The sequence below is a fragment of the Pleurodeles waltl genome, chromosome 3_1 (genome assembly GCF_031143425.1).
Source record: "Pleurodeles waltl isolate 20211129_DDA chromosome 3_1, aPleWal1.hap1.20221129, whole genome shotgun sequence".
Lineage (NCBI taxonomy): Eukaryota > Metazoa > Chordata > Amphibia > Caudata > Salamandridae > Pleurodeles > Pleurodeles waltl.
This window is the reverse complement of record NC_090440.1, coordinates 319362331-319384457: the sequence shown is the minus strand read 5'-3', so window position 1 is coordinate 319384457 and position 22127 is coordinate 319362331. Positions and strand designations below refer to the sequence as shown.

The 22127-nt window shown below is 42.6% G+C and overlaps 1 protein-coding gene across 3 annotated transcripts in view; it reads left to right on the top strand.

Annotated features, from left to right (window-relative positions):
- The window catches only part of LOC138284064 (tropomodulin-3-like), a 257423-nt gene that overhangs the window by 86724 nt on the left and 148572 nt on the right, over positions 1-22127 (top strand). For all 3 annotated transcript variants that reach the window (XM_069222468.1, XM_069222470.1, XM_069222469.1), the window contains exon 2: positions 21046-21250. In XM_069222468.1, the coding sequence (XP_069078569.1) occupies positions 21125-21250 (126 nt within the window). In that variant the 5' untranslated portion in view covers positions 21046-21124. The remainder of the gene's footprint in view (positions 1-21045; positions 21251-22127) is intronic.

Genomic DNA, 22127 nt, shown 5'->3' with positions numbered 1-22127 from the left:
ATTTGTTTAATCAAAGTTCATTCTTTTGACGTCCTACCTCCAGAAGGTCAGTCTCTCTGCTGATGGTGCGTTTTCAAATTATTTTTCCTTGGTGGTGAATAGGGCATTCGGTATCCCAAATGCTATACATCTGCTCACCCATGTCTTTTTCCCACCTTTTTTTTTTCAGTGATGTGAGCTTACGACACTCGGAGGGAGATGGCGCAGCGTCTTTTTGAATAGTCCTCTGCTGATTTTTGGTGAAAAGATGGAAAATGATAGAGGAACTCAAATCTCGAACATAGCCCATTCCCTTTTCTTGTTTAGCCTGTGGTGTCTCATCATCAAATGTTTTAAGTTAATTCGTCCTTATCCCTTCTTTACCTTGGGTCAGTTTAGCTTATTTTTTTACACGAAGCTCATTCCATGAAAAAAACTTAGAGGTGCAATGATGCGCTGACAAGCCACATAATGGCAAACTATTCATGTATACCAATAAACAAAACAAAATCTGTAAGAACAAAATATGTTTCTCAGATCTTATTTATTTTTCTTGCTCTAGATAAAATGTATTTAGCATGTATATTAAACCATTCAAATTGGAAACTGTACGAAGTAAGACAGGCAGCTGTTTCCAAGTCAATGATTCAGACTGGCAGCTGACTTATAGACACTGCTGAAGAACTCAATCTTTAAACCACGTTTTCTGAGGTTTTGCTTGACACTGATCTTAAAAAAACATTATATAATTTCACTTCCCAATAATCAATACGAAAGGTCTCAGCAAAAAATGTTTAAATAAATCAAATCATCATTGGTACACTTTTGAGAAAGTAAGTCATTGGTAGCCATGACAAAGTACTTTTGAGAAGTTTAATTTCTACCTGCCTAGATATAGTGCAATGAATCCAGCTTGGTTTTGGAAGATATGTGTCTCTGCCTGGCAGGAGCAAGCATGCACAAAGCCGTCCATTCACTATTGTAGTCCAGTTGTTACCAATATCTACTAGAGGGCCTGTATCTTGCCCGGGGCACCTAAATCAGCCATTCACCCTAGAAAGGTAATTCCAGATGCAAGAGAGACTAGAGTGGGATTTCCTGATTGGCCTTCAAGGGAATATCCTGTTTCCAGTGGAACTGATTCGACCCTAATCTGAGTATTTTTATCTCATACTTTATCCCTGGCATGCACTGGCATCAGCCAATCATCTCTTTAAAAAATGGTGGAGGGGACTTCCAGGCAGAGTGTGAGCTCTAACTGGAATTCTGCTCAACTGACTCACTCTCCCTGTGAAGTTTCTGTACAGTCTACCCCCCCCCTCACTCACACCATGGCATCAACAGCTGCTGAGTAGTTATGATAGCCACTTTAGATTGCCTTCAGAGCAAAGCTTTGGTAATCCTAGCAGATTCCAATTCAGGCCAGTGCCCCAAGCCCAGTGAGTTGACACTGAGTCTTTTAAACTTGAGAAGAAAGCATATTAAAGAATACTGCTTTGTGATATGTGGCATTACTAGGAAATACGTCTGTGGATTGCACTCTCTAGAAGAGGAAGAGAGGAGAGTGGATTTTCTGGTAAGGAGTTCTCTATTCTGCAGAGGGGAAAACACCAGACCAGGACATTAACAGTGGTATAGCTCGGCATTTGTTTGACTTGGCTAAAGGTCAGTTTTTTTTCTTTTAATTTCTCTATCTTCAGAATACGGGTTATAAACGTGGAAGTGAAGGGAGTCATAGGATTGAAGGTTAGCCAGTGTAACCCTGGACCCTGTGGTCAGTAACTTAGTCTTCAAGCTGCTCAAACTGTTTTCCTTTTTACCTGTGTGGTCTTTAAGAACTCAAATTTGACAATACCACTTCAAAAATAATCTTACCACTTCAATTACAACGTAGTACAATCAGCCTGGTTTCAAGCTGAGCCCTCAGAAGATGGAGCATAGTTTTTGTGTTTCTTAACACCAGATGATGGACCAACACTAATTGCACAGCACTTACCAAAGCTGTTACAAAGCACTTTTATTTAGTCTTCCATCTTACCTTCTCCAGGTGATTATTCTGTCTCAAGTGTGTATGTGTGTAGCTAATTTCTGTGTGGATTAATATTCTTCACTGCACGTTTCTTTGACTGCCCACCGATGCTCTTAAATAGATGGCAGCAAGGCTGTACTCATTTGTGAATTTCAGAGATGTCTGTTCTTAGGTTGAGCCTAGGCAGCATGTTCGCTGCATCTTCAACACATGTTGTATACCCTTTGTGGGCTTCCGTCCCGCCTATTGCCTTTGTATTTGTCCCTTTTCGATTTGTCCTTTTAAAATGTTTACTTGCTGGTGGTGAATCCTTCCTCTTTGTCCCTCCATTTTGTGTTTGATTTCCTCTAAAGGAGCACCACCCAAGTACTGGTATCTTTACACTTCAGAGTTTGTTTTGTGGGATTATTTTCTTGTTTCTTGCTTGTGTTTGCTGTTGCCTATTTTCTTTTGTGTTCTTCATCCTTCATGTTGTAAAGTCAGCGTGTGCTTGTTATTCACTTCATAAATTGTTTATTTTTAACAAAGTTGCATGTGTCCGCGTTTGGATTCTAGTTTTTTTAATTTAAATCTGTAGAGCGTTTAACAGACGATACACACGCAGTCAGTCTCCTCAACAATTAAAAAAAATCTGCTTTTGCTTTAGATTGGACATTTAACCATGCGCCTACCACTCTCCACCCACTGCTTCTCTTGCAGATGCACTGTCCCTAGCGAGGCGGTTGCGGCTTCGCTTCAATACATCATGTCTGTATGTATCCTTTAAGTTGAAATCCTACCTAGCCGCTTCTGCTCTTAATTCTCACCCCTCACTACCATGGCAAAATCTATCACAAGCCCTTCACGTGAGCCCACCCCTTTCTCCTCAGGGAGCAAACTATTTTATGATTTACATCACAGTCCCTCTCTGCCCCACCTTCCTGTGTACCGATGGAGGTTCGAATCACTGTGGAAATATAACCCCTCTTGAAAAAGCAGACCGATCTTAGGGTTTCCACCTTGTTCAAACAAAAATACAGGACCATTTATACATATTGGTGTTCTGGAAGGAACATCTTCTGATAGTAAAATAGCAGTTTGTGTACAATTCTGCTCCATTTCATGTTTGTTCAAGGAGAGGGACCAGCAAGCAACCACCACTCTCATCACATTCATGGTCCGATCGCTTCAGCTCATAACGCAAAGAGCTATTCTATCACATGAGCTCCACAAATGAAGCTGCTTTGGCCATTTTGGCAACTGGTGAAGTGGCGTCTATTTCCCTTAACTCAAATTTAAGAAACTATTAAATGGTAGCAAAACACTGGATGTTGCTTAAACAAAACACACATATCAGCGTTGGTCTCCCTCTCTTAAGAAGGCACAGCAGTTTTAGTGCTTGGGGTGGAGATGGTGCAGTTCTGCTCTGTTTACGGTTGTAAAACAGGTATGATAAGGAGAAGCCAACCTCTCTTCCCAATAGTAAGGAAACATTGTTGCTTGCATGCTTTGAGTGTGGCACCATTTACTTTCGTGCATGCAAAACCTTTACAGATAGGGGAGGCATTGTTTGTTGCAGGTGTGTGAAGATATTCTGAGAGAGTGGTCCTGGGTTGCTCAAGGGATGCTTCTCCCACATGCTCATTCAAAAGTGACATTGGTGGGACTCAAACTCACATTTGAATTCCTTCACAGCCTAGATATACAGTTTCCTTTCTATTGTGCAGCAGAGCCACATAGACCTGGGAAATCGCGCAAGATATGCCTATGAAAGCAGAGTCACATGATTTAGCAGTGCTTCGGGTTACAATTGGTGAGTGATGTGAAAATGTATTCAATCAAACACGAGGCAAAAAAAAAATATACACTCACCACACACACACATATCTGTTAAAACTACATTGTTTAGTCTCAAGTTAAACTGTTTTTTTTCTTATACCTTCAGTATTTAGAAGGATTCTGGAAAACCTGTAATGTCTCTGTTTTCTAGAAAAATTAAACTGAAAACTATACTATCGAAGAAGCAAGGTGTGAAGAATTATGGTAGAGCCAGATTCAACAATGATTGTCTCTAAATTATTGCGTGCCTCGCAGATAACGCTTGACAGATGAAGCTGTCCGGTGTTTTTTTTTTTTTACTTAAATTTGGTTGGTTGTAAAATTTGGCACAAAATCGTCAACACCAGGTAAAATGGAAAAACACATTCAATTTTAAACATTTCCACTACTTGCACAAGTGGGAATTGAACAGGCTTCACACACAATTCCTCTACACAGTCCACAGTTTAACTCCATGCCGCACAATTTCAACCCACGCCACCCAGTTGCACTCCACACCACACAATTGCACTCCACTCAGTTTCATTCCACTCCACACAGTTAACTCCACGCAATTCCACTCCACACACCTCCACTCCACACACCTCCACTCCACACACCTCCACTCCACACAATTCCACTCCACTCATTTCCACTCACGCCACACATTTCTAGTCCATGCCACACATTGCTATTCCACTTCACACATATCTATTCCACTCCAAGGCCTTACTATTCCACTCCATGCCACACATTTTGACTCCACACATTTCCAAGCCACTTCCTGCAATACAATTCCACTCCAACTCAACTCCACACAATTGCACACCACTCCACACAATTGCATTCCACTCCACTCAATTGCATTCCACTCTACACCTCACAATTCCACTCAGTTCCATGGCACACAATTCCACTCAGGGGCAAGCCACAAAATTCAACTTCACTTCACAAAATTCCGCTCTACTCCATACAATTCTACTCCAGTCTGTGCCATTCAGTTCCACTGCATGCCACGGAATTTAACTCTACTGCACACACACTCCACACAGTTCCAAATCACACAATTCAGTTCCACACAGTTTCACACCACTTCCCACAATACAATTCCACTCCAACCAGTTCAACTCCACACCACGCCTCCATCCCCTCCCCCCCCACAATTCCACCCCACACCACTGGATTCCACTCCAAGCCACATAATTCCACTGAAAGCCAAGCCACACAATTCCACTCCACTCCACTGCACAAAATTCCACTCTGCTCCATACAATTCTACTACAGTCCACACCATCAATTCCACTCCATGCGACTCAGTTCAACTCTACTCCACACACTGTCCGCACGCACTCTACACAATTCCACACCACAGAATTCCACTTTATGCTACACAAATTCATGCCATGCTACACAGTTTCACTCCATGCCACTGTACTCTTAAAAGCCAATAGATCTCACATAGACGAGACCTTTTGGCTTTACCAATGCTTGTTTTTTCTGTGACTGGCTGTTACAATCTATCTTGCTGATTAGTGACTTGGTTCCCTGTGTTGGAAATAACTGTCCATTATCACATTGGGGCAGTGCATAAGTCACTTGGATTCCCTTTCAGGTTTCGCTTGCGCTGTGGCAAAGTCTTTTGCATTTGAAGAAAAAAAACTGAAAAGGGGGCTTACAAACCCACCCACAGGCTTACAGCTCATCCACATCCTTCTCGTTACTCTTTATGATTGGTGATCAGTGCCTGGTGGCCAGCGGCCTTCCGCTGGGCGTGCACTTATGAGGTACTTCTTTTTTACTTTCTTCCTAGCATCGAGGCATCTGCAACATAGTCATGTGTCCTCTTCCTCCTCTCCTCCAGCTCCCTTGTTTTTCGTTTACACAAGGTAGTTGGGGGGCCCGCATGACGTTTCTTAAAGCTGCTGAGTATGTCTTTTAATGGGTCGAGGAAGTGCTGGACACCCCATATGGGTTTATAGCATAAGGTGATGTGCCTTTGTAATTGTGGTGCTTTCAGTAGTTGTGGGGCGGATCAGGTTATTTGCCAACCTCAAGGCCTCCCCCCCCCCCCCCCCCCCCCCCAAACATATACACAGGCTATGAGCTCCTTCCTCCCCAGCAAAACTTGATGCACCTCATTTTACTTTGTCAGTTCAGCGTTTTTCTCTTGTGCTTTTAATATTGGCGTAATTAGGTTTAAAAGGTGATTGAATACAAGCAGGTTTAATTATTGTACACACACCTTCAGACAGCAGCTCAGGAGGTCGGCTCACACAGATGCATTGTCCCTCATTTAAAGAGGGTTGTCAGGGAGTTAAAAAATTGCATTAAACGTGTAGTAAAAAAAAAAAGCCACCATTTACGCAATTAAGTAATTTCAAGTTGTGGTATTACTGTTTCAAAATATGATATGCCGTAACAACAGAAAAAGAGGTACCTATGAGCACTATCATTCTGCTTCTGACTTTGTACCTTTAAATTACAGCAAAAACATGTGGAAAGAGTACATTTAAATTATAGCAAAAACACGTGGAAACCGTTTTCTGCATTTATTAGTTAAATTGCGGTAACAACACGCTTACTGGTTGTGTTAATGGAGTTACCCATTCATGGTATTGATTCAATATTTTTCTTAATGACAAACGGGCCATCACAAGGGGAGAGCAGCTGGGGATCTGGGCACAGTGCTTTTAAACCTTCTGCTACAAAGTAAAAAATATATCTATATATATATAAGTATTGGCAAATCCAATAGGGCTCAGCAATGGCTGAGCTCCAAGCTTTTGGCGAAGTCAGTGTGAATGTCTTTTAGCCATATGTTGACGCCGCTAGGCTTTACCAAAGTTTGTTTATTCAAAACCCAGTGTTGATCATTTCATAGTATTTTTTTCACTTTGACAAGCTGCACATGCTGTGTAATGTATCTAAAAAAACTTTGTCAAAACCAGTAGATTTTGCAGAAGTGAAACCTATTGGCTTTGCCTGTGCTTGTTAGATTAATCCTAGATTATTTCTCACCAATACTATGTTGAACGCAGTTTATAAAGCATTAAAACTTTAAAAAGTGAGTCATGTGTATTATTGATGTTTGGTATTGGTGTCTGTTTATTATTGCCTCAGAACTGAACCAGTTATCCTCGAGCTGGAAATCCATTTTAAAGTTTTCAGGCTGCTGATAGAAGAACAATGCAGCTCAAAATAACACAAAGCAAGGAAACTACTGCTGCGTCCTGTGTGCTGGAATAGATTTGTTTTTGACATCATACAAGGGCACTCAATTGTGTGACCGTAAACAGCATAACCAACACTGCTGAAATGAATCCAAAATGAAAGCTTTGTGCTGAGATGCTTTTTAGAAGATGTCAGTGCCTTTGAAAGCAATTTTGTGAAATGTTCAAAAGATCGCCATAACAAAACAACACTGAATTACGGAGGGCTGCAAAGCTTCAAAACTTGGAACTGCCAAATAGTTGCCTTGAGTGCTGGCGTCGGCCAGTGGCCGACACCCACACTACCTCCCTGGTGCAGGGCACGACCAGTGGCCGACACCAGGGAGGGGGTAAAAAAATCTGATCTATATATATATATATTTTTTTTCCTTCCCAAATACACCTCATGAGACACGGGAGATCTTCCATGTCTCCACCCGCTCCTTTGCGACGTTAGCACGCCAATGCGCTGATGTCACTGTTTTCCCCATCGGAGCAGGAAGCGGCCTTTAAGCAGCCTTTAAAAGCGCCCGTGGACACTGTGAACCTCTTGGGGGGGGGCGGGGTAATATTTTTTTTTTTGTATTTGTGTGGTTTCCCTGGGGTCTGCTATCTGTCCCCAGGAAAACCAGACCCACATATAAAAGTGGTATGTGTATGTATATATATATAGCCCATCAGTTGTCTTGCAGTTGCAGCTTGCGTCTTCAAAGCAATGCACATACTTCACCTGACACGTTTCAACTGTAGCTTTTAAGCAGCAATAAAAAAGTCAAGTAAGTCTTGTGAGATTGTTTCTGCTACAAAATGATCAGACTTTTGTCTAGTGGCAGTTTTGATGCTATAAAGTAGCACAGAAAGTTTAAATGCCTACTGCAAAGAACAAATCTGTATTTTATGTAAATAGCTGAGTAAATTAAAAGTCAGCCATTACCTACGCTATAATACCAATGAAATGTATGTGCAGGGGCGACTGTGGAGAGATGAAGGGTACTTTTGCTGGGAGGTAGTGAGGGAATCCGAGGAGGGCGACATGGGGACACCAATAATTATTGTTGGACTGGGCGCTAGAGGTGCTAAAGACTGTGACGATTGGTATGTGACAAGGTGTTTTTTGAGTGTCTTAAATGTGCTGATTGAGGGGAAAAAAGTGAAGTTAAGGTGACCTCTACTGTTGCACGTATCTCTCACACATACACACACACACACACACACACACACACACACACACACGCAATTCTGTGACTGTCTATGTAGGCTAGTGTTTTAGAGCAACAGTTTAGCCAGTAGCAGAGATGGAATCTCGTTGGATGACTGCTGCTCAAGCCCTCATTCAGGTCATAGACGACAGCTCCGACATAGGATCAGAGACTGAGACAGCATCTGAGGGAATAGGACAATGGCGCAGACTCTGGGAGTGATTTTTCAGTCAGATGGAGTCCCATTCGATAACTCCTCTTCCAGTAATTATGAGGGAGGTGATGAGGACAGTCCTGCTGTCCCTGCGCAAGCACAGTCTGTGCAACGGGACAATAGCGGGTTAGCCCAACCCAGAGAGCAGGTGCATGCGGAGGCAAGCACAGAGAGAGAGAGAGTGCTCTCTTGGGAGCTCCCCAATTTAGTTCAGCCCCAAATTCCACCACCCAAATCGGTATTGTGGAGACATCAAAATTATCTATCACAAAACAAACTGGTTTTGTAAGGCAGGCACCTGTGTGTTTGGTCCTGGGCTCGGCGGCCATATAGGGAAACATACTAAACCCAGACCTTTCTGGAAACTAGACATCCGGGGGAGTCCACAGAGATGTGTGGATTCCCCAAAGTTTTCTTAGCCAGAATACCCTGCAAAGCTGAAATGTTGAATAAAAACTCTATTTTTTCTTGCATTTCTGTCACACAAACTACAGGAATATGTTGGGATCCACAAAATTCCTACCACCCAGTGTTTTCCCACCTGTCCTGATAAAAACACTACCCCACTTGATTGCCTGTACCTAGTACCTGCGTCAGGAATGGAACATCCCAGGGTCAACAGTTGCCCTCATGTAAGGACCAACATTGACCATTGTGTGATCTATTCCTGCCGCAGGCACCAGGCCTATCCCCACAAGTGAGGTACCATTTTTATCGGGAGACTTGGGGAAACGCTTGGTGGAAGTAAATTTGTAGCTCCTCTCAGATTCCAGAACTTTCTGTCACCGAAATGTGAGGAAAAAGTGTGTTTTTTTAGCCACATTTTGAGGTTTGCAAAGGATTCTGGGTAACAGAACCTGGTGAGAGCCCCACAACTCACCCCATCTTGGATTCCCCTAGGTGACTAGTTTTAAAAAATGCACTGGTTTGATAGGTTTCCCTAGGTGCCGGCTGAGCTAGAGGCCAAAATCTACAGCTAGGCACTTTGCAAAAAACACATCCGATTTCAAAGTAAAAATGTGATGTGTCCATTTTGCGTCTCCTGTCACGAGCATTGGGCCTACCCACGCAAGTGAGGTACCATTTTCATCAGGAGACTTAGGAGAACACAGAATAGCAAGACAAGTGTTAGCCCCTTGTCTTTCTCTACATTTTTCCTTCCAAATGTAAGACAGTGTGTAAAAAAAAAAAAAGACGTCTATTTGAGAAATGGCATGTAATTCACATGCTAGTATAGGCACCCCAGAATTCAGAGATGTACAAATAACCACTGCTTCTCAACACCTTATCTTATGCCCATTTTGGAAATACAAAAGTTTTCTTGGTACCTGTTTTTCACTCTTTATATTTCAGCAAATGAATTGCTGCATACCCGGCATAGAATGAAAACCCATTGCAAGGTGCAGCTCATTTATTGGCTCTGGGTACCTAGGGATCTTGATGAACCTACAAGCCCTATATATCCCCGCAACCAGAAGAGTCCAGCAGACGTATCGTTATAGTGCCTTAAAAAATCTGACATCGCAGGAAAAAGTTACAGAGTAACACGTTGAGAAAAATGGCTGTGTTTTTTTTAGCTCATTTTCAATATTCTCTTATTTCAGCTGTTATTTTCTGTAGGAAAACATTGTGGGATCTACACAAATGACCCCTCGCTGAATTCAGAATTTAGTCTACTTTTCAGACATGTTTAGCTTTCCGGGATCCAGCGTTGGTTTCACACCCATTCCTGTCGCTAACTGGAAGAAGGCTGAAAGCACAAAAAATAATCAAAATGGGGTATGTCCCAGTAAAATGCTAAAATTGTGTTGAAAAATGTGGTTTTTCTGATTCAAGTTTGCCTGTTCCTGAAAGCTGGGAAGATGGTGATTTTAGCACCGCAAACCTTTTGTTGATGCCATTTTCAGGGGAAAAAAACACAAGCCTTCTTCGGCAGCCCTTTTTTCCCATTTCTTTTTTTTTATAAACAAAATTGTTGCTGTATTTTGGCTAATTTCTTGGTCTCCTCCAGGGGAACCCACAAACTCTGGGTACCTTTAAAATCCCTAGGATGTTGGAAATAAAGGATGCAAATTTGGCGTAGATAGCTTATGTGGACACAAAGTTATGAAGGCTTAAGCGTGAACTGACCCAAATAGCCAAAAAAAGGGCTCAGCACTGGGGGATGGGGAGGCCCAGCAGCTAGGAGATTAAGAACAGTCCACAGCTCTCATCTTGGAACAGGACAGTGAGCAGCAGATGAGCGCTGCATTGTTGTAGTACAGTTTCAAAACTCTGCCTGAAAAGTGTCTTTCTTCATGCTCATCTAGTAAACATGCTTGAGGAAACAAATAATTTACCAGGTAAACTACAGTTTACCTAATCCCATAGATTTGTTGGGCGTTGACTAACCCACTTATCATTACACCTTTGCCCTTTTTAAGCGCTGTACATATATAACCGATGTTACATCGCCCGGTGTATTGGTACTGTGTTTACTGGACTTGGGGGAATAGAAATAGAAGGCTAATATAGACTTGCCGGATTCCAAGAACTTGCCAACTTAAGGTGATTTTTATATTTCACTGTTTGACCAATTAATTAAAACAGATAGCTTTTACTGATAGACACCTATATATGTGAAGTACACCCTTGGCTCTAACGGTGAAATAAGATTCCTAGCATGTGGGTAAAATATCTTCATGGTGTACAATTCCCACATACGAGTGGAACATAAAACGGTGATGTGCTTGAATGCCTTGTTACTTGACTGTTACTGTAAGTTGGGGGTGGTGTGATTGGTCTGTTCTCTATGAAGTGAGCTAAAAATGTCCGAATGTTTTATTAAACCGTATGGACCCCATTGCATTGAGAAAGGCCCTAACTTGTTCTTAAAGTACAATATTAACACTAGTATTAAAGCTTTGCTGTTCTTGTTGGCGTACATTATTACTGTTTCACAGTTTGTTGGAAATGTTCCTGCTTTAGAAGATTATTTCTTTGCCATTGCCGTCCAGTTCATCTGATCTCTTGTTGTTCCTCTGAGGTTAATTTTCTCTGAATTGTGCATATTTGGACCAGTTGACAGACAGACAGGACCTTTAAAGTCTTCCCAACGATGTTTCAGTGGCCCAAGTCCAAAAAAGTATAGTTAACATTTGAATTTGTGTAATCTTGACAATACCAGTTAACTTCAGAGATGTCTCCTCTCTGGCATAACACCTACCTCTCTGGCGCAGTTAAAGAAGGTCACATAATGGGTAGCTGCTGGTTGGTTAAAAGGAGCTCCCACAACCGCAGTTGGAGGAGAGTTTGTAACTTTCTCAGACCTCCATTAAAACCGTGGCTTGCAGCTGCCTTTTTTTATACATCAAGTTCAAAACTTATTTTGAGTTCTAACTTTTGGTTCTTTCATTATGAAATCAATGAAAACAATTATGAGGTATTCTAGTAAGAATCATTTAGGCTCTCAAAATGAATGCATTTACACTTCTGTCTTATGCAGCCCTACTGCAGAGGGGGTGATGTCTCAAACCCAAAATGGTTTGAATCGGCCTGTTGATTTTGAACCCCTGTTGTGAGTATCGTTGGAAGGAGAAATCATGATTTCCAATCTCTGTCAGATAAGAATCTTATTATATTAGATATTAATTTAACAAACTGAATCTAGAACAAGCGCATTGTTTCAGCTGTATTTTGCACCCGAGAAGCTGCACAGTCCAGTTGATTTGCACAGGTGTAATGCAGCCTTCGTTTGCAGGTGTTAACATGTTTTAGTAGAGCTCGGGACTGGCCCTTCAAGCGATGGGGATTTCTACAGCTGGTGGATGCGCTCGAGGATAATGATATGAGGACTTTATATTTAGGTATCGTTTTTGCTTTGTAGCGATTTGTACACCTCAGACAAGGTCTTGACATCTATTTTTCTGCCTGTACACCAACCATGCTTAATATTATTTCTATGATATGCTTGCTCCACATTGCCCCCGAAATTTGTTTTACCCTTTAGCTACGGTATAATTATGTATGAACTTCTGTATGACTTTATTGGGGGCACAGAGCACGCTTGCGGATTATGCATTACATCCTGCCTCTACCTTTAGATTGCATCCTTACTGCAGTGTGTATACCTGCGCGAGCATGGATCATTTATCCCAATTTCTATACCTTGATATATCCTCTGATTGGAATACCTGAGGGGAAAGGCTAAATCGCCATACTAAAATATTGTATTCTCTGGATGCAAACCATTTATGCCAACTGGGGGTAAGGTATGCACAGAATTGGTCGTGAACAATAAGTTGTACTGTGTATGCAAACCTTAAGATTTGCTCCTGCTGTTTGCCCCGATCGTTTTCAAAGATTTCTTAAGAAGACCCTGCTGCCTAGGGAAAACATTTCAATGACTTCCCCCTTATTAATAAATAATTTTAAAAAATGTGAATATAAAAGGTAGCCTTTGCTTCCCTTTAAATCAAATATGCACTAAAAGTGGTGGATAGAAATTGAAGAGAAAATGTATTGTGGGGTCGCTGTCGGGCTTTTAAGTACGAAGCACTGAGAAATACATTTTGGTGACTTTTACTCGTCCACTGTACTATTAGAAGAAACAACCTATAGATCAGCTGATACTTGAGTGCGTGGAAGCAAATTGTGATTGAAACTACAATAGACCAGTGGCTGAATAGAGCTGACTAAATGTCCCTCTGTATATGTGTTCTTTGTAGGAACTGACTGCTACTGTCAGTCAATTAGACTTTAGTCTCCCCTTTCTTGTGAATTTGTGCCAATGAGATGCTTGGAAATACCTTTTTCCATTGTCATCTAAAAAAAAATGTATCTCAACTAAGCTTTCCGCCTGCTGCTGTAGCAGCAGTTCTGGCTTTCAAGGCAACACAGGCATAACCGGAAACAGTCCAAAATGTTATACAGTGAGACGGAAATGATCGTGAACACGATCATCTGAAGGGCAAAGCTTGGAACGTATTCATTATAAGAAATGGCAAAGCTGTCTCTCCTGGCGTTAATGTGATGTGCATAAAAACACTTGTGTGCATAAATGCTGCCTGTGTGCACTAGGACATGAAAGACAACATAATGGATTTAGTAGACCTGTGGCATTGCATTCACCAATTTCAGTCTGACCTAGAGGCCACTTTAGCTATTATGCCAACTTCATGTTTTGTAAATACACATAGAGGGACTTCAAGTCAGTCCTCTTTGTTCATTGGTCCATTAAGTGCCATTCACGTTTTGCTTTTTTGCCCCACACGGCCTACAGTATTGGGGGGGGGAGGGGCGGCGTCTGTCAACCCACTTCAGTCATTAGCTCTCTTCACTGTGAGTGACCACGCTTCACTTCCAAATTAATCCACGTCAGTGGCAAAGCTAATAGGGCTTCTGCTTTCGTTGTAGGTATTTTTTAACGCATCCTTACAGCAGTTAATTTTTTAGAAACTTTTTTTGGAATCCTGCATGCCACATTAAGGTGCCAGTTTGTTTAGTCCTTATGTTTACATTTTTACTTCTATTGTAGGTTTGCAAAAAATACATTACAGAAACACTGCAAGATTGACAAGGCCAGACCTATCAGCTTTGCCAATGTATTTTCAACTGGAAAATATGTTGTGCTTATGGCATGAAACTAGGTGCACTGTGATACAGCGCAGAATATTTAATATAATAAAACACTGCAATGTTTCAAGCATGTCTTCGTGTTCTTGGGGCATTGAACATTAGGACCTTGGCATTCAGACATGCACGTGCCTTGCACATGAGATGTCCACGTTCCATGTCCCTTTCCTAATGCCAGTGTTTTTGTTCAATCAAGACAGTCCCAGAGAAGGCAAATGCCATTCTCTGCATAGCTAAATGACAGTTGGGGCACAGAGAAAGGCAATAAGCGTGCATTCAGAGCACCAGCAAAGAGCACTTAGTGTTAGGTGGTAAATACATGAATGGAGTTCATTGGGTAACTGTCAACACTTGTCTAAAACATTTGCGACTGACATTCTGAAAGTGCAGCAGGAATTTTAAAGAGCGAGCCTTAAAATTAAAGAAGGATTTTCCCCCCCATAATAGCTGTTTAGTAAAACAGCGGCAAGAAAATAAATAGTTTTCATAAGGACCGTGATCTGCCCCCTAAAGTACATGGAGAATGTTGCCCAAAGGGCGACCAACGGGCTTCTGCAAAGGACTACTAAAACAGTCCAGCAATCTTCATGCCCACTAAAGGCAGTTGAGCCAGTAAGAGCTAGCAAAAATGATAGTGGTGCAGTGAGTGAGATCCACTGAACCAGACTTAACTTTCGGCGCACTGAGTACACTTGTCCTGCATCTCGATCAGTGTTGAAAGCAGTGCTTACAGCAGATATGCTGTGGAATCACCAAAGCACAAGACACATACTATAAGGAACTGGCAAAGAGTGAATACAGGCATTCAGACAAGGGGTGAAAATGGAGGGCTTATAATATTACCACTCACCAAAACATGCGGGGTTTGATTGAACACAATAACAGATCATGTTCTACTGCCCAGGGGTGGTATAATATAGTATAGTGTAGTGTAGCATATGACAAGCTTGCGTTTATCGTTTAATAGACACAGAATTGAGAGTATAACCATCACAAGGATGCGCATTTACTGAGTCTTTGTGAAAGAAGTCGATGCTGAGGCGAGCGGCTTCGATCTCCTTGATAATGAGCAGAAACACCACCCTGGCTGTCCGACTCTACCATCCTGGTCGTCCTACCTTGCTGCAGCCACTCCTTGTCATTCTAGCTTCACTATGTTATTACACTTTTTCCTGATTCAGTTGTATCTTTAAACCGCTGAAATACAAGTATTGAAGCAACGCGAGGGGCAGACTCCCTTGCAAGATGGCTACGACTTCTGCACATCAGCTTGTTTCCATGCTTCCTCACATCCCGTCCAGAGTCTCAGCATGATGGCTTGCCAAGTGTAAGCACACGTATACAGTGATGGTAGGAAATTCTCTGCTGTGTGGTGTGTAGCAGTTTACATTGTGCTCTCGCTCAGTGATGTTGCAACCGCATGTAGTCACTAATTTGATACAGTTCAATGGCATCTCGAACATCTCAGAATGAGTCGCCGCACTGCTCCCTGTCATCTAGCCTAACATACTTTTTCAGGTTTCAGATGGTTAGTGCGTACCTGCATGTCTTATGCTATAATGTAAAGCGTTTATAGCAGTTTTGTGTTTTCACTTATTGACCCTCAGGTAGCATGTTGCTATTTTCCATGTCCCTATTTTGTCCCTCTCCCTTTCCTAAAAAAAATGAGCACATGATTGGCAAAAGGAGCAAACGATCAGTAAAAGCTGCTTTCATGGTATTACTTCATGTGGTCACGCAGCTGCACAGCATGAAGAAATAATTGCACATTTTGTACATTATGAGCCACCATCTTGGTTCTGACGTGCTCTAGTGTTTCTGGGTGGTCCCTTTAAAATGAAGGATGCAGGGCAGATGCGCGACTTGAACAATCACAGTACCGCCTGACGCTGTTGTGGGGTGACCAACTCCTTTTACAGTTTAGAATTTTTTATATACATAGCGAGCCTTACTTTTAAATCTCAGCAAACCCAGTGAACTATAGTTATACTTAAAGGGTGGGAATTGTTTTGTGGGAAACGTGACTGAGCTGGGCGGGGGAATCCAGAAGGGGTATTGCTTCTGAGCACTGGCACTTTAGCGCTTTGTTTTGCACATTAAGAGTCGTCACCGTGATCGAGACCTGCTCTAGTGTTTATGACTGGTCCCTTTAAAAGGAAGGATGCAGCGCCGATGTGCGACTAGAACAGTCACTGTACCACCAGACGGTGTTGTGGGGTGACCAACTCCTTTTACAGTTCAGATCTTTTGATATACTTAGCGAGCCTTACATTTAAATCTCAGCAAACCCAGTGAACTATTGTTTATTCTTTTTAAAGTGTGGGAATTGTTTTGTAGGAAACGTGACTGAGCTGGGTGGGGGAATCCAGAAAGGGAATTGTTTCTGAGCACACTCCCTTTAGTGCTTTGTTTGGCACATTTGCACATTATGAGCCGCCATCTTGGTCTTGACATGCTCTGGTATTTCCGGCGGGTCCCATTAAAATGAAGGATGCAGCGTGATGCGCACAGATGCATGCAACGGACGTGCCACTGGCATGCCAAAGGCAAGCCTGTCTGCACCCTTCGGGGACTAGGGGCCTGGCACCCTGACCAATTCACACGTGATAGGCTATCCTATTCTACTAGCCAGCTTTGCGCTTTACAAACTTCTGAAGCAGGCCTTGGTCATCATTCTGTAGACCTCTCTCACTCTTCCTTGGTCTCTGAGTTGTGGCTGGTGTCCCCAGCCAAGTCTTAGTGAGTCGCACTTGACAGTGACATACACAACTTGGCATTTGCTCCTGGTCACCCGTCACTCCTTGGCAGCACATAAACTGGAGATCTGTGCTATTTTAATGGATCAGGTACCTGATGTACTCTTTCTTACCGAAACGTGGCTTAGTAGCGGCTCTGGCCATGGTGTGGTCCAAGCCTTACCCCCTAGTTTTTGCATTTATAGGCTAAGCCACGTAGCAAAGTAGAGGAGGCATAGCTGTTTTTTACAAGGAAACCCTGAATGAAGGGTATGTTTGTTCCTCTTCAGATACCAAACTGTGAGAGCTTGTTGTTCAACCTTGCTTAAGAGACTAAGGGCCATATGTACTAAAGCATTTTCCCATAGACACAGAATGGGTAAAATCCTTTGGTACATCAGGCCCTTAGGTCCTACATCGACCTTCTCCAGAATTTTGTTGTATAGACCACCAGGTTCGCCTGTCCAGTTCCTGCAGGCTCGTCCTGACCTGGTCTTAGATCTAGCTGTGAACAGGACAAACTTTACCCTGCTTGTGGATTTCAACATACACTTCGAGGATATAAATGACAACGCTTTGAAGAATCTTGCATCGCTTCAGTTGTCTTAATCAGTGAAGGGCACCACCCATGAGAAAGGCCACATTATCGACCTAGTCTTCAGCAATGTAACTCACATTCGGGTGGAAAGCCTGCTACCTCTAACCTGGTCAGATCGTTACCTGCTCCTCTTTACTGAGTCGGATTCTTCTCCCCTTCCTCTCTCCCCACCAGTTGTTTGGATGAAAAGACGCTGGTCCAAACTGAATTTGGAGTACTGGTGAGTCATCCTGGATGCAACAAGGCTTAATCAATGTGAACAAGTTGCATTTCCATGTGTAGCTTCAACAAATGGATCACTAACTCCCAGGATAGGGTTCTTCGGGTAAAGCAGCTTAAGAAACCTCAGCAATGTAAAAAGAAAATCTCCCTGGTTCAATTCCCATTTACTTAGCTTGAAAAAAGATTGTAAGCGCCCTGGAGAGAAACTGTAGGAAGTTCTGTGATGAAGCCAGCAAGGCTAAGTATAGGAGCGCTGTTAGGCTTCATCACGTGGAAATAAGAGCTTCGCAGTCATCATATTTCTCCTTCAAAATCGAGCAGTCGCTAATTCTCCCAAAGAGATGTTTCAGATTTTAAAAGACATCATGGAGCCAAAGTTTTGTGGCTCTGCCCAGGAAGCCCCCATAAAGCATAGTAATAATTTGGCTCACTTCTTTCCGAAGAAGATAGTAGAAATCGATTCTTCCTTTCCTGACAGCATAAACTTGGAGGACTCCCCTGGTAGTCACAGAGCATAATCAGCTGAGACCCTCACAGCTTTTCTGGACCGTACCGTGAACCTTCACACAGTCCTTCTTAGTATAATAAAGTTAAGTTCCCACCTTTACCCTGCCCTCTTCACATTTTAAGACTGTGATCAGATAGTATTGCCCTGGTCTTGGTGTACTTACTTAATCTCTCCCTCTCGTGTGAGCATGTCCTCTCACAATGGAAGCATGCAGTGGTCAACCCGCTTTTTCAAAATCCTGGTCTTGACCCTCTTTTTCTGTGTAACTATAGACCATCTCCTTGCGGCCAGATTCTTCAAAGCTTTTAGAAAAGCAGGTCAGCAAACAACTTTCAGCCTTCCTGGAATCCAACCAGGTCCTCCACCCCACTTAAATGAGTTTCAAACCACAGTATAGCACGAAAACTGCTCTGCTGGCAGTGATGGAGAAAGCAAGACGTCTGTTGAATCAAGGAGGTTCAGCTGATATTATTGTCTTGGACCTCAGCGTGACATTCAACATATTTGATCATGTCGCTCTCGTCCGTAGAATAGCGAAAGCTGGAATTGAAGGTCACGTCTTAAAATGGCACTCATTCTTGGAGAACCGAACCTTCCAAGTCTTAGACCACAACTGTTACTCTGAGACCTTACCTATGAGCTGTGGGGTGCCTCGGGGGTCTTTCCTGAGCCCCACTCTTCAATCTATACATGCGCCCCTTAGCTGAGATTGTGCCCTTACGTGGGCTATCAGTAGTCTCATACTCTCACACTGGAGATACTGAGATACTGATGATCTCAGTATCTCCTAGCACCAGCTCTTCTCACCCCATTCTCTCTCCTTTTCTCCATGAAGTAGCTGGATGGATGGCCAAATGCAAGTTTAAACTCAGTGAAGACAAGGCAACAACCTCAACAAGGTTTCCCCCTCCCTTGACCCTATTTGTTTGGAGAATCTACCCAACTTGAAGCCTGTGATAAAAAGCCTTGGTATGTGGCTTGACCCCAGCCTTACTATGGAACACCACGCTTAGCAGCTTGCTGCCATTTGTTTTGGTATCCTGAGATTAAGAAAGGTGCTCAGCCTTCTTCCTTTCCTAGCAAGAAGACTTGTCATCCAGCCCCTCATTAATTCCTGGAGTGATTATGGAAATGCTCTGTACCTTGGTTGCCCTCAATATGTGAGTAAGAGGTTACAGACCACTCAAAATGCCGCAGCCCGCCTCCTTATGAACCCCCCGAGGCACTCATCAGCCAAGAAAGCCCTGAAAGAGCTACATTGGCTACCTGTGAAGCACCTAGTGCACTTTAAAAAGCCTTTTGCATCTTGCATAGGGCACTCCACAAGAGAGGCCCCTCAATGCCAGGCTCTTAGGCTCCTCATGCACTCCTGGGAGGCTGCTTAGCTCCTCAACAGCTCTCTTGCTCCAGGTCCCCAAGTTCAAGAGATCATCTTGGGGCGACCACGCACTCATTTGGCTTTGGAACTCTGGAACACCCTTCCACCTGCATTGCGCCAGATGACTAATGAACGCCTTTTTCGCAAGACTTTGAAAACCTGGCTGTTTAGCTACTAGTCTTCCTTCCCTGTGATGTTCTTGCGGTACTGTTGACTGTTCCAGCGCTGGGAGGCCTACGGGTAGCTATGCACTATACAAGTAACACAGAATAGAATTTTCTGGCCAGACTTGCTCCGTTGCCTGTGAGTGGTTCCCAGTCCGGACTCCCACAGTAAACGGTAAAACAAATGCTGTCACTCGCAATGCTGATAGTGCCGACAGCTAAAAGCTGTACTTATGGTTGATCCAAAATTTGACTGACTGCCAATAAAGCAGTGTTTGGAGGGAGGTGACACATTGCTCTGCTTTGCAAGCTGTGGCTTGCACCGTACTGAATGACACTTTAACAAGGCAGTGCCTATGGGGGGCCGACCCAACTCCTCTCGAGTTATTATTTTTATGAATTATTACAAGAGACTAAAAAAACATCTAAAACTATTGCCATGCCAGCCCTAAAAATAAACTTTCCGGTCAAGGGCTCGGAGATGCGGAGCCAGAACGTCTATCCTGTGAATTTCGAAGTACTATAGGATGGTCCTGCGCCAAACAAATCCAGTCTTTTCAAATAAATGAAAGCGTAGCTGTCCGTGTTCTTGCAAGTGGGGTGGTACTTGAATGAGTTCTTATCTTGTATGACAAGACATTTTACTACAACCAAAGAAATAGTGTTTTAGTTGGGTGCAAAGTAAGCTTCAAAGAAGTTAATGGAAAAGCTAGGGAGAAAGAATGCGTTTGTCTCTTGAATTGCCTGATCTGGTGTGTCCCTGCTACAAAAGAAGGAGCAAACGATTGTACAGCTCCTTTTGTTAGTAGTTAGAAATGTTAGGGTGCTTTTAAGGGTGTCAGGAAAATATCAAGAAAAAATGGTGCTGTATTAGCAGTCCAAGGGTGTTTAGGGGTATATGAAACTGTAAGTTTGGCCTTGCTCCTCTCTCAAGTGTTTTTGATGCTTTATTCTAGTTTTAGGTTGCAATGCGTATGTGATATTTAAGCATTTATAACTGGTTTTATAGTTTTATTTTAATGTGTAGGTGCTTCTATTGTACAGTAGAGTGGAAGACTTGGTATTACTGAAAGCTTAAGGAAGTAAATATGAATCTATTCCAAAAGTGCCATCTCAGGTTCTTGAAATATTGATAAACCAATCAACCTCGACGTTTAACAATTCACCAGGAGCCTTCGATGCCACAAAACAGCATTACACAGTGGTCTATTGCTGTGTCTCTGTGATGGCAGGCATTGGAAAACATAACTGGTTCTGGTATTTCTTACAGATTGTACTGTTTAAACCTACATCGTTACACCTATGTCTCCCATCTCTATCTTTTTACAGTGCATCCCTGCTTCAGCTAACACCGTGTGTATAGCTGGGCTATCGGTAAACTTGCCTTTGTGTCTTTCTAGGCAGCTGTGACGAGTCATCAAGGTGCAGCATTTTACTGCTGAAGACCGAAAGGACTTGAAGGGCTCAGCTGCTTTAACCATGGCACTACCCTTCCGAAAAGAATTGGAGAAGTACAAGGATATTGATGAGGATGAAATTCTTGGCAATCTTTCAGAGGCTGAGCTGAAGCAACTGGAGAATGTTCTGGAGGAACTGGACCCTGAGGTGTGTATATCATTAGCTTTTATTGCACAGAAAGTAACATACATTTCACTGTAATGTCCACGTTTAACATCTTCGTTTCTAAATACAGGGAGTGCAGAATTATTAGGCAAGTAGTATTTTTGAGGATTAATTTTATTATTGAACAACAACCATGTTCTCAATGAACCCAAAAAACTCATTAATATCAAAGCTGAATATTTTTGGAAGTAGTTTGTAGTTTGTATTTAGTTTTAGCTATGTTAGGGGGATATCTGTGTGTGCAGGTGACTATTACTGTGCATAATTATTAGGCAACTTAACACAAAAAAATATATACCCATTTCAATTATTTATTATTACCAGTGAAACCAATATAACATCTCAACATTCACAAATCTACATTTCTGACATTCAAAAACAAAACAAAAACAAATCAGTGACCAATATAGCCACCTTTCTTTGCAAGGACACTCAAAAGCCTGCCATCCATGGATTCTGTCAGTGTTTTGATCTGTTCACCATCAACATTGCGTGCAGCAGCAACCACAGCCTCCCAGACACTGTTCAGAGAGGTGTACTGTTTTCCCTCCTTGTAAATCTCACATTTGATGATGGACCACAGGTTCTCAATGGGGTTCAGATCAGGTGAACAAGGAGGCCATGTCATTAGATTTCCTTCTTTTGTACCCTTTCTTGCCAGCCACGCTGTGGAGTACTTGGACGCGTGTGATGGAGCATTGTCCTGCATGAAAATCATGTTTTTCTTGAAGGATGCAGACTTCTTCCTGTACCACTGCTTGAAGAAGGTGTCTTCCAGGAACTGGCAGTAGGACTGGGAGTTGAGCTTGACTCCATCCTCAACCCGAAAAGGCCCCACAAGCTCATCTTTGATGATACC